The sequence below is a fragment of the Podarcis filfolensis genome, assembly GCF_964270895.1.
Source record: "Podarcis filfolensis genome assembly, chromosome: 6".
NCBI lineage: Eukaryota > Metazoa > Chordata > Lepidosauria > Squamata > Lacertidae > Podarcis > Podarcis filfolensis.
The window spans coordinates 56415509-56428724 of NC_139609.1; the positions used below are offsets into that span (position 1 = coordinate 56415509).

At 42.0% G+C, this 13216-nt stretch overlaps 1 protein-coding gene across 11 annotated transcripts in view; it reads left to right on the forward strand.

Annotated features, from left to right (window-relative positions):
• FOXP4 (forkhead box P4) overlaps positions 1-13216 on the forward strand; it is a 159362-nt gene that overhangs the window by 123763 nt on the left and 22383 nt on the right. For all 11 annotated transcript variants that reach the window (XM_083618018.1, XM_083618014.1, XM_083618019.1 and 8 more), the window contains 3 exons: positions 132-333; positions 446-522; positions 4456-4557. In XM_083618018.1, coding sequence (XP_083474144.1) covers positions 132-333; positions 446-522; positions 4456-4557 — 381 coding nt within the window. The remainder of the gene's footprint in view (positions 1-131; positions 334-445; positions 523-4455; positions 4558-13216) is intronic.

The window sequence follows — 13216 nt, forward strand, 5'->3', positions numbered from 1 at the left end:
AACCTCTATATCTTCATTGATAGAAGTTGAGCAGCCATGTGCTATGTCCATATAGAAAACTGTTGCTTACCCAGACACCTCTCTGTCTCCTGGGTTGATTCTAATAATAGTTTGTCATCCTTTTTGAGCAGCTGAACCTGGTTTCCAGCGCCACCCTCTCCAAGAGCACTTCTGATACCTTCCCTGATGGATTACCTCATCCCCCCACCTCTGCTACTGCACCCATTACTCCATTGCGGCAGGGCCCTTCTGTCATCAGCTCATCCACTTTACACAATGTAGGGCCTATTCGCAGGAGGAACTCAGACAAGTTCTGCACGCCAATCTCCTCAGGTGAGAGCAGCTGGGGAAACTGCAGCTGCAACTTTATGTTTGGGTTGAATTGTGTGTTTCTTAGACTGAATTGTGTGCTACTTTTCTTCATAACTTTCTTTCTTCCCTCTAGAACTTGCGCAGAATCATGAGTTTTACAAAAATGCAGATGTCCGCCCCCCCTTCACATACGCCTCGCTTATCCGGCAGGTGAGAAATTCCTTATTTTGGAGAAATGTACAAGTGTGCCAGAAAGGCCTGGAACAGGCAGCAGTTGTTCACACTCACTTTGAATGTTGCTTGTGACAAGTGGCTCAGGTTGCTAATGGTACATTCTAGACATTACCTTCTTATGCTGCCTTTGGAAATGGAATTTGAGTCAGTGGCTGGGGTGTAAATCTGGCAATTGGGAAACCTGGATTCATTGTGGTCTTGAGCTATTGTGGTTTTTTTCACCTAACCATGCCTTTCACAGTTAACACTAGACATCCTAGCACTGCAGGTAAATGGATAGGCACATAATTCTCTCTGTAGTTTGTTTTGTGTAGAAGTCAAAGGGCTAGAGACTAAGACTTTAGGCTATATCTACAGCCATCACTGCTGTATCTTGTGACCTCAGTGCCTCTTTGTCCTTTACATGATCATTATTTCCTCAAGAGTTCAAAGCAGCTTAGTTCTATTACAGAGTCTCTGACTTGGTGCTTTTCTGGTCCCCTGGGTGAAAGATACATTAGCTATAAATGGAGTGAGGATGGGGAGTTTTCAGCAACAGAAATGGCAGTGATGGCTTCAACTTGAAACAATAAGATTTTGCCACCCCACTGTTTTCAGGGATTTTATAAACTTGCTCAACAAGGTACTTTTGAAGTCATTACTACAGAATCACCTTGTGGTTAATAACTCAAATCTCCATTTTAAATGAGATGGTTGGGATTTTTTTTGACCAATACCATTTCCTGAATATTAGCCTTTGTGAGGAGAAAAATAGAATCTGCATGTATCAGTGCTATTTCATGGGTTGTTGGCTGCCATACTTGATATTTGAATTATTTGCACCCTGCCTCATGCATGTAGGAGCAATGTTCACGGTGGGCTTTACAGTGTTTCTGGCTTCCAGGGTATAACATAACTACTAATGTTTCCTGTTGTGTCAGAGTATTAGCAGTAGAGTTTGTCAGGATCAGCCTTAGTGGTCCATAACAACTGAAATCTCTTTTTAGCCTTAGCTTTCAGGCACAGCAGGTGGGACTTTACTGTGTCAGTTTCTTGGATGAACTGCAACCTTCTGTTTCCAGAGCTGCCAACAGCATATCTTTGACAAAGAATAAATTCCCTGGGGAGGATGGCTTCTATTGCTCCCTAGTGGTGCTGTATTGTGTGGGCATTCCCCGCCTTCCAGTTAATTGAAGTAGGCTCTGTAAGTTAGCATGCAGGCTACGATATTGTTCTGTGGATCTCACCTACACCCTTATTCTCCTTTGGCTAAAAATATGCCTTCATTGTCCATGTAAAAATATACTTTAGAAGAGATGCTAAGATCTGCTTGCTGGCACTGGTCTTTTAAAGCCCTGGCTCCTGGAATTCATTCCTTTTGATTCAGCTCTTTGAGGTTAACCTCCCTGGAGTAGCTGAGATCTAGGAAACTCTTCCAAGAGCAAGCAGTAGTTGGTGTTTTCAGACACAATATCACCTCCATTAGCCAGGCCAAAGTGTGGGAATGAGTGTCTTTGTGCTTATCTTACCTCCCTCCCTCCTACAGCATCACACACCCTTCTGCATGCAGTGTTTTGTTTAAGAACGCTGGATCAGACCAAATGGCTGGGATCAGACAGGTGCTCCTGGAATACTCACAAAATGGGACATGATAGAGCATTATCTGCTGTTTTTTGCTTTCACGATCTAGTAATCAGAAGTTCACTACCTCTACATTTGAGTTTTGCTTTTAGCTACCATGGTTAATATTCAACACACATTGTATTTGGCATGCGCAGGTTATATTAGTGGTGTGTATATGTGATTATTCTTTTTGTAATAAATAATTTTATAGGCTTTGTACATACTTATTCCTTAACTTCCAAGTTTTTGGCTGTACCATGGCCAATACCCATTGGTATCCCACCCGTGAATTTGTCTGATCTTTGGAAAGTTCATTTTAAGGGTTTTTTTAAGCCCTTAAACTGGTTAAGGTGTTGCCTTGTAATCTACCACTTATGAACTTCATTGGATCATGTCAAGATCTAGTCTATGTACCTCCATTATGCTCTCTTTTTTATTCACTAATGGTTACCAAGTATGGCACACCCGCCCTTCATGTGGATGCAAATGGTGCCTGAATTATTCTCTGAGTAAAGTTAGCAAACAGCAGGCCCAACCAGTTATCTGCTTTCAGTTCAGATAAGAATGAAGAGGGGCTGGAGTGGACCAGTTTCAGGCAGAAATTGTTGATCTTGCTCTACAAAACTGGGATCAGGATTCCAATGTTCAAGTCTAGTTCAGTAAGGAATGTTTTGAGTGCATTCTAGCTAATTTGCCCAGATTTGATCTGGTGCAATTCCTGGTTTGCAGCAATGGTTACTGTGCTTCACTCACTCACTAAATTAATTCAACTTTTATGCATTTTGAAAGCGATACTTTAGCACTGATTTTACTTTGCATCCATTGTAACCTGGAGCACTTCTTTCCAATTAACTGTGAGATGGGTAGAGTAGTCGAAATCAATGGTTTGTCTGGGCTAGTACTTACTAGAGCTTCTAATTAGTCAGGTGTACTATATGTGAAATAGGGTGTCACTGCATTTGCATAAGGGTATGTCCTGCTAATGTCCTGCTAAATGAAAATATCTCAAGACTATTTTAGCATATTCTTTAGGCAATAATACTGATCTGCAGAGATGTGTTATATCTAAAAATGACCAAGCTTTATGCAGCTGGTCATTCACCTAAGTAGAAAAAGAAACAATTTTCATAGAATCTTGCATATCAGGTCCCAGAATCTGTTTCAGAAGTCTCTTTAAGGCCTTAGAGCCAGTTATTACCCATGACTATGCTTCTCTGCACCTGTAGACTTGACTGAAGTAGATCTTTGAGCATGCACAGCAGGGGTGAGGAACCATTTTCAGCTTGAGAGCTGAATTTCCTTCTGGGCAACTTTCAAGGTCTGTGATGGCCAGTGGTTGGAAGGGCCTGAGGCAACAGTGGGCAAAGCAGTGAATGTGAATTTTACATTTGAACAACAGGCTAGTTTCTACACTTCTCTATCTCCAGCCAGATGATGATGATGATGATAATAATAATAATAATAATAATAATAATAATAATAATAATAATTAATTCATATCTAAAAACATAATAAAAACATCATGCATTAAAAAGCTCCTGATACAGGACTGCCTTCAGATGTCTTCTAGACAAGCAAAATATTATCAGAGTTCAAAGACACATTCCCACCAGGTAAAAATACTCAAGGTGGATGTGAAGCAAGGCTAGTGAGAACTGTGGCCTGCGGAGGGGTCTGGCTTGGGAGAGTCACAAGGGCACCCTTTACATCCAGGCCTGAGGTTCTCTGTTCCTCTGCTGCTAAGCTTGCTTCAGTGCATTTAGCCTAAGAGGTAGAGCATTTGAATTATGAGAGTAATGCTTCTGCACCTCCTTTTTATATTTGAGGACTAGCTATTCAGTCCATAATATATTTCATTCCTGGCTTTTTGGGGGGGGGTCTATAATCTTGGGTAGGTAATTATTTTGCAACATATCTGGCTTCTCCTGTATCTTTAATAAAGGCTATGTTTGGGCTGATTCACACATTCATACATATCACTCTCAAAGCCTTATGACTCAGTTACTTGAGTCTCAATTCATGAACTGTCTTCACTAAAAATGCATTGTTTCGGAGTAACCTTGTACAGCTATACAGCTATTTTTAGTGTTGGATCTGTGGTGTCTGTTTCATGCATGTTGGTCTCCATCTGGTGTTGTAATCCTCAAGTGAGAAACATGGATGTCCTAAATTCAGATCTTTGAAATGTGTAGTTGAAAAGCAGAGCAGCATCTTCTCATATGTCCTCATAATGGTTTGCCTAGGGCTGGTGGTAAGAACTTATGGGACTGATGTCTGTGAGTAACTTTTTCTCACCTTTCAATGCAGGCTATCCTTGAGACACCCGACAGGCAGCTAACATTGAATGAAATCTACAATTGGTTCACACGGATGTTTGCCTACTTCAGGAGAAACACAGCTACCTGGAAGGTAAAGCTTAGACTGGGATTTTAATGCAGCTTTAGTGCCAACACACTTCTTAATATGGAACTGGGTCTCAACTTGGAGGACCTGCTAAATAATTTCATGTCCCAAATGTTTTTGGTGGAAGAGGTTCTTAAATAAGTGGGAGCAGGGAGCTCTTATTAAGCAACTACATGTGTCCATGTTTGATCTGTATCCTGGCTGCATCCTGGTTATGGACATGACACTGGGAAACATGAAGAAGTTAATGAATTAAGGCATTTACTGTGTCAACATTCTGCTAAAGATTCTGTTCTGGAGTGGTACAACAAGGCCACTTCGGAATAGATATTCTGCATGTTCTTACTTCTTTTTAGAATTGGAGAAGAAGGATTATTCATTAGTTTATGACACCAGGCTGCAGACTCATGTTTCAGTTTTCCACTCCACTTAGCATTATACAGAACGTTTGGTGCTTGGATACTATGGTAAAGGCAGCATCCACAAAGAAATATACACTGCCTTTTGTAATACACTCTATGTACCTAAGGATGGATTCAGATGAAAGAGGTGGCTAAAACAAAGTGTGAGTGGCTTGCACGTTCTACTTTCCCTCCTTTTGACTTATTTCTCCTATGCAGTGGTACCTCGGGTTAAGTACTTAATTCGTTCCGGAGGTCCGTACTTAACCTGAAACTGTTCTTAACCTGAAGCACCACTTTAGCTAATGGGGCCTCCTGCTGCTGCTGTGCCGCTGGAGCACGATTTCTGTTCTCATCCTGAAGCAAAGTTCTTAACCTGAAGCACTATTTCTGGGTTAACGGAGTCTGTAACCTGAAGCGTATGTAACCCAAGGTACCACTGTACCTGTAGTGAAATGTGTAAGTTCCCCATATCTTTGGGAACTTGCCACTGGCAAGGTGGGCAGGTCACTTCCTTGGATATGACTTGAAGGGCGGGGGGAAGTAGCTGAATGAGTCATTCTTATCTCCTTCACACACACCCATCCTTTTTTGTGCTGCTTTCAGTAATTGTGATGTGACTGTGAGACTGTCAGGGAAAGGAGCTGGGACCAATGGATGCAAACCTTCTGAAAGCAGGGAGTACTAGTAGCGAGGAATATCTAACGTCCCTCCATCTCCATTGCTTTCTTCCTAGGCCCTGCAGTTGTAGCTCGCTCTGGTGAGAGAGCTGTGGGTACTCGGCACAATTGACAAATTGAGAATTTAGCTTAAAATGTGTCAAACTGCCTGGGTGGTAAAACAAGCCAGGGAACTATATTCCTTCTCTTAGAAGAATCTGTTTCAGCCCTCTGAGGTGGAGGCAGTGATGTGTGGGTGGGTGACAACAGCATGTGACCAATCTGTTCCGTTATAAGGCTGCAGAAATAGGTCTGTGCTGGCATGCACGTGGCTTGTCTACAGGAAAAGCAGAAGGGGAGTTAGAGATTCTAGAAATAGAAAATAAGGTTAATGATAACCCGGGGGCTGGTATCTCACTGCATGTGGCAAATAGATGATGCCTTAGCCAAGCTAGCGACGATTCAGGCTGGCTTTTCAGAGCATTGGGATGCAGATGGTCTCCTGATAGGGAAGATTGTGTGTGAGCTGCTAATACTCAACTTTCAACCTTGGGGAAGAAGAACATGAGGAGGCAACTTAATCTTTGTAACAGAAAACAATCTTGCATATGAAAAGGGGCTAACAGAAGTGCCACCTAGTCTCCTGTCTGGTTCAGATTCCCTATAGGATGTTAGCTGTCAGTTGGTGTTTCTGTCTTCCCATCTGTAAAATGGCACAACAAGAAGGGGCCGGTTTCCTCTGTTACATTCACATATATGTAATAATGCAGTAGGCCCATGATCCTAACTGAGGTCTTGATATAGATAATCATAATCTTGATTTGTCTGTCTCGGTCTCTCTCCTTTTCACCATAATGTATAACTCTCTAGGCAGTTGTCAGTCCATCACTGTAAAGGCATTGTGTGGGAAACAATGGGGAAGGGTCATAGCTTAGTGGTAGAGCACATGCTTTGCATAGAGAAAGTCTCAGATTCAATACTTTTGAGGTAGGGATGAGAGAGCCTTTTAGAAACCTTTCAGAGAGCCTTTCAGAAACCACTGCCAGCTAGTGAAGTCCATACTGAGCAAGCTGGACCAATAGCCTCACTTGTATAAAGGAGCTACTTCTTTGAATATTTCTAAACCAGAGGATGAGCATACCTCCCCTACTGTGTACTGGAGGCACAGGCTCTGGATATGCAGGTGCCGATGCTTGCTCTTGGAATCAAGTCCAACTCCTTTTGCTTGTATTTTTTTCCTGAAGAATTCAATTTTAGCAAAAGCGTACATCCTTAAAAAGTGTCTGTGCCCGTGTGTGCTTTCATCATGTGAAGGTGGTCCTGACGTTTGTCCTGATTCAAAGCTTGGCCTATTACTGTCCACTCTCTCTGAATACACCGATCCATTCCTTGCTCATGTGTTCAGTGAGATCTTGAAAGCAGAAGAAGTAATTCCAGAAGAGATACAAAAGTGAGGGAGGGTGAGAGAAAGGATAGAAGGACTATCTCCAGAGTAGAGCGGTGTGTGTTGTGTTCCTGCAGCTGGGCATCTCTGCCTTTCAGCTGGAGACCTGATAAGATTCTGTCTTCCAGACATGACATAATTCTGCCAGTGTCACATGCAAGCCCTGATACAATCACTCCCTCAGACGGGAAGCCAGAGTCATTGTGTAACCGTCAAACTCTTGATAACGGCCAAGCAGAGCTTGCTGCCCATTAAGCAAACACAAGTCTGAGACTAGCAGGTTATTTTCTGTGAGTGAAAAGGGGGTTATGGCATCAACCATGTAGGAAGTGAGTGAACTTATTTGGATCAATTCATAGAGAAATGCTGAAAGTACTAAGTCGCCTATTAACGTCCTTGGGGAAGGGTAGCTGTATGTGGTAGTGCATGTGCTTTTCAATGAAGAAGTCCCAAGTTTATGGAATCTTCACTGAAGAGATACCAGGGAGCAGGGCAAGAAAATGCCTCTTCCTCCATTTCTGTTGTGTTCCTTCCCAAGGGAGACTACGCCTGGCTTTGTCCATTGTTGCCTGTGACTGTTCCTGACTACATAGCAGCCTATACCCTAGCTTCTGGGGAACAAACTCAGAGAAAAATTATTTATCTGCTTGCTTACTTACTATATTTATGTAGCTACCCCATAACAGGCATTTTCTAGGTGGCTCATAAAGGGGGGGGAAATACAATATTCAAGTACAACATAAAACAAATTAAATTATTTTCAAAAATTGAAACCGTTAAAAACAATTTTAAACCTCAAATTTAAAACTGAGAGACCAAAACAATGAAGTTTTAAAGACCTGGAAAGATATTCAGCTGGCACCGAAAAACCCATAAAGATGCCATCGGGTGCACCTGTCCAGGATGGCTATTCCATAACTGGGGTGCTGGTACTGAAAAGACCCTGTCCTAAATACTTGAAAGCAATGTTTTTTTTGTCATCCTTCATCTGCTTAATTTGTGAGGCCTTGGCATGTCTGCAAAACTGGCAAACAGGCTGGTTTCAGAAAACAAATCTTAAAGCCCCAGGCAAAGGGGAAAGAAGTCAAAACTCTTTTTTGTTGCTGCCTCTTCTTTTCTCGTACTGCCTGAACAAGGAAGAAGAAACAGAAGGAAGGTCCTTTGTGCAGCTTGTTGGCTACCTTTCCCTATATATACAAACATACATGTACAAATGTGACACACACCCCAACAAGCATATAAACAAATGATACCAAGATCTGGGCTAGAATCTAAGGACAAAACTACTTGGAGGAGACTACTAGGAAGAGACTGAGTGCCTACTTAAGCATGATAAACATGATAGGTGCTTAGTGCTTGGCACATTTATGTAGATGTTGGTTTTTGCTTTTCTTTGGTGTGCTTTTCAATGCATCTAATCCCTGAAAGAAACAAAGCAGCTGTGGTGCCCATGGCTGATGTCCCACATTATGGCACCCTGGAGAAATTGTGCAATTGCTCTGGAAGTTGGCATATCATCACAGAGGAAAGATGTCAAACTTGCACACAACCTGGTACCTTTATTTGTTCTTGTCAATTTTCCTCCATTTTGTGAGTTTGTGCTAAAATATTGAATTAGATGCATGTGGAGTTCCTATGGCTTTGGTGGTCCAGTTCTCCTTGATGTATTGCCATTCCAGTTCTTCTTGCTTAGTTAGGTAGCCCTTGTGGGTTACCTAGGGTACCTAACTCAAAGCACACTAAGAACCACTGTTACATTTTAGCAGTGCAAGAGGATTGCATTGGACGTCCAGTGTAGCAAAACCCTGTTGTTGTAATGCTAACCTATTGGTATTCTTCTTAAGATGTTCATATATTCCACCCTCATGCATTGATGGGGGGAGCTGGGCTGTGACCAGCACCCACATGTTTGGCCATCATGTAAAGTGGTCCTATAAACATAAAGCATCTGCATGCATGAGGGGCGATCCTGATTGACCCAGGATCTCAGCGTAAGTGGAGGCACTCTGTGCGCACAGGCTGATGCATGCATAGGACTACTTTACGCATGGGTAGAACATGTGGTGTGAGCCAGCAGCAGGGCCACCAGCCCAATTCTACTCTCTGTGAATATGCGAAGGGTGAGTTATATGAGCCCTGCTTTTGTTAACCCACTTTTTCTCTATATAGACTATAGTGCACACATTCGCCTCTCTGCATCGTTGTCACTGATAGCCCTGCCTGTTTTCCGTTCCCCTCTCTGTGGTGGTCTGCAGCCCTTTCTGTCATTACTGTCCTCTCTTTTACTTAACCCAGAGTTTTCTCTGTTCCCCATCTCAGCCATTTTTCCTCTCCACACCCCACAGCATATGCTTGCTTGCTCACTCTCTTCTTCTCACTGCACAGCAGCAGGTGTCCCTGTTCCCTCCAACGGTTATGCCCCTTTTTGTTTCTCTCTCCTTTCCACAGGTCTCCTGACACACGGATCTGTTACTTCCCTTTCTCTGTTTCCGCTGCTATTGGTCTCACTTCACCACTATCTCTAGTACCCTCTTTTTGCACCCTTTCTAGCACAATCCTATAGATTACTCAGAAGTAAATCCCACAGAGTTTAATAGGGCTTACTTCTAGGCAAGGGAGTGTAGGATTGCAGACTGTCCCTTTATACGCTCTGTTTCTACCCCCACCCTTATCTCTTCTTCTGCCTTGCTAAACCCAGCAAGAATACCTAAGGCATTCATTTTCTCAGCGGTTCACACATTAAGTGCCTTTCCATATATTATTTGGCAGCAAACCTGGGTTAGCAACTAAGTGTTTGTGATAGGGAGTTGGAGCCAATCCTAGCTCTCTGCTGTGTTTAGTGATTTGATACATGCATTTACAAACAAGTATTTGGCTCATTTGCTCATTACATTTTTAGAGGTATGCATTTCGACGTGTAAATCTGCCTTGAGGGGGTCTTATAGGCAGGAAACCATTGAACATGGTGATCTGGTTGCAACAGGCTGGTAAAGCTTTGCGGTCGATTTGGCTGTAGAGTTTGATTCTAGGGAAATGAAAAGCTATGTAGAATATATGCAGGTATCTTCCTGGACTTCTCTGCTGGAGGGCCAAAAACAGGCAGGGTGGGTACTACAGTTGGCTGACAGCCCTGCTTAGGTTGTGCAGCTCTATCTAGCAACAGAAGGAATAGAATATCCTAGCTCACTATCTATAAAAGCCCTGGATTTTGTTTGTCATTCATTTCTGGAGCTTCTCTCCCTCCTTTATTTAGTTGCCACTCAGCTGAGGAAAAAGGTCCCTTCATTTCTGGTTAACATAAGCTGTGCCTGCGCTCATGTAACAAATCACTGTAAGCTCTGATTCTAGGGGTTTGCTCGCCACATCATCCGTAGATGGAGACAGATAGTTAACCTATTCAAGTGCAAAATGAGAGACTTGAAAGAATATTCACTCCAGCTTCTTCAAGAATTATATAATCTTAGTCACTAGAGTCTGGAAAACAATTATTAGCTGACACCTAGTCAATTCACCTGCCAGAGGACGAATTTTTCCTACTATGTAATTATTTACAATACAACAAATTTCAGCTATAATAGCTTATGCTATGCTGTAATCGCATTCTCAAAACACCAGATAGGAAAGTGCTTGAGGGAATACAACCGCTGTGAAATTTTCAAGCAGCATGTGATGTCTTTAACTATTATGCCAACAGCACACAGCCTTGTGCTTTTATGTTTTCTTACAGTTTTAGAGTGCAGGTATACGAGAGTGCTTGCTTGCAACTGTACTCAGGTCGGCAGGCAGATATATTTGTATACTGCTATATCCAAACCTATCCTTCTTTTGGACTTCTGTCCTGTCCTTTTCCCTAGTGGGCAAGTTATGGCTGCTTTAAAACACACACACACACACACACACACACACACACACGAAAGTAAATATATTTTGCATAAGATAAATAAAAATGTGTTGGTAACAAAATGAAATATCAGCTCATTCTTCACAGTTATCATGCTACCTGCCTCTTGCATTTCATCACAGGAGTCCAATGGACACTTGTAAAAGGGATGTTGATTGCACCAGAGATGGAGTACTTCTAGAATTTTCCTGTCCAGAGGCCATAAAGTCTTCTGTTTCATAGTTGTGTGGCGTCATTTAAATAATTATATGTAAAGTCTTCCTTAATACAGTCGTGGACTATGTGAACTTCAAAATGTCTTCTAGGGTGAGTGGACATGGGGCAGAAGACCAAACGTGAGCAGGCACCCCACAAAATCTTCAGTACTGTTGAATATGTCCCCAAAAGCCTTAGGGGGAGAATATCCCCCTTCATGCATTCACCATGGAGAGGCGGCTCCACATGATCAAGAGGCAGTGGGGCTACATTGAATTAGGCATGGGTGTCTGCAGTGCAGAAAGCCATATATGTAGATCTCTATGCATTCTGTGGAACCCTGACCCATGTCAGAACACCAAGAAGCCTACATGTGTACAGGTCTATATAAGTAGATTTCCCTTTTGCAGACATCCACATCAAACATTTGGTTGTGACAAGAAATCTCTGTGACAGCACTACTGCCCCTTGATCACGTATGAAGGGGGCTTATGTTAGGCAAACAATATGAAATTGCTCAGAAATGGAATATTCAAAGAGAGAACCTTACATGTGGACACATTTGTCTCTTAAGTCACTTATCATAAATTATCTCTTCAGCAAACAGATGAACTCTCCTCCTCTTCTCTGCTACCTTCGAAAGAAAATGTTAGCCCTCCAGCTCACAGACAGTCTGTCAAGGCTAAAACCACTATAGCACCTTACCAGGCGCACTAGTTTGCTCCACCTAACATTTTTAGAGGGAAATGTGGCTGGGTTGTAAAATATTTCTGGGTTTGAACATGGAAATTTCTGGTTTTAAAAAAAACCTTTGGCAGCTGGTGCCCCATAGTAGTATTAGTGCACACAATATCCCACACCTGACCTGTCAATCTCTGCCTGCCTGGAGTACCCCTGGTTTGAGGTGAATTTTTCAAGATCACTATCATCCTTATTCTACTTAAGGTTCTCTTGGTTTTAAGCAATATGCCATGCTGATTGTCAAAGTAGATAAAGGGCAGTATTTGTCCAGGATCACTATACAATGAACACAGCAGGGTTTTTAACACTAGGAAAACCTGGGTTATGTGGAGAAAAATAAGTAAATGTAACAGCAGGTAATTTAAAAAGTGGTGGTCCACCCCCCCCCCAAGAGTAACTTAGTATGGTCTTGAAAGAAATCTACTCTGACTGTAATGTCTTTTAGTACCCTGTCATATTCAGTTATATGGCCAAAAGGCTGATTCCCCTTAAGAACGGTAAAGGTTGAAAACACATACAAACATAGGAAGCACACACCAATATATGCATGTGCATGCTTAATGTTCCTCTCTCACACAAACATTTAAAATGATGTGTATTTTAAATTATATTTTATTGTAAACCACTTGGAGGCTATTTACCGCTCAGCAGTATACAAATTTTGTTACATAAATAAATGAAGAACTCCTTTCCGCACAAACATATTTATACAGAGAACCAGGCAGGTTCCCCAAGCGTTAGCTTAGTTGTAGACCAGGCCTACAGAACTTAAGGCCCATTAACAATTGTGGCATTTCCATGCCTAAGGACCACTGGGACTTTTAATTTCCTTTTACTGTATTTCAATATACGTATATCCTGGTTTTCTGTCACATAGTGTAGCAGCTAACAACCTCATTTAAAAACAATAAACCATAATAAATGAAAATTTAAAATCAGTTTTATAAAGACCTATCACCAGTCAATGACAGATAATTCAAAATGCTGAGGCTGCCAGGCGTTGAAGGCCTATGGAAACAAGTAGGTCTTTACTTCCTATATAAAAACAAATGAAAGAGAAGCCGTATGGCTTTTGCAATGGAGGGCATTCTGTATGCACTGGCATCTATGCACTGCCACAAAAAAGAATGTCAAACATCCATTCTTTGTAGCCCATATCTACCTTATTGTGCGTGAGTACAAATCCCTCTCAACCTCATAGATTCATTAACAGGTGGAGTGAGGTTGGTAGACTGGTCCTTCTCTTTCTCTGGATTCAGAGGTAGTCAGTGGAACTGGTACCATTTTTGACAGCATGATTCATTCAGCTGGCCATGCTATATAG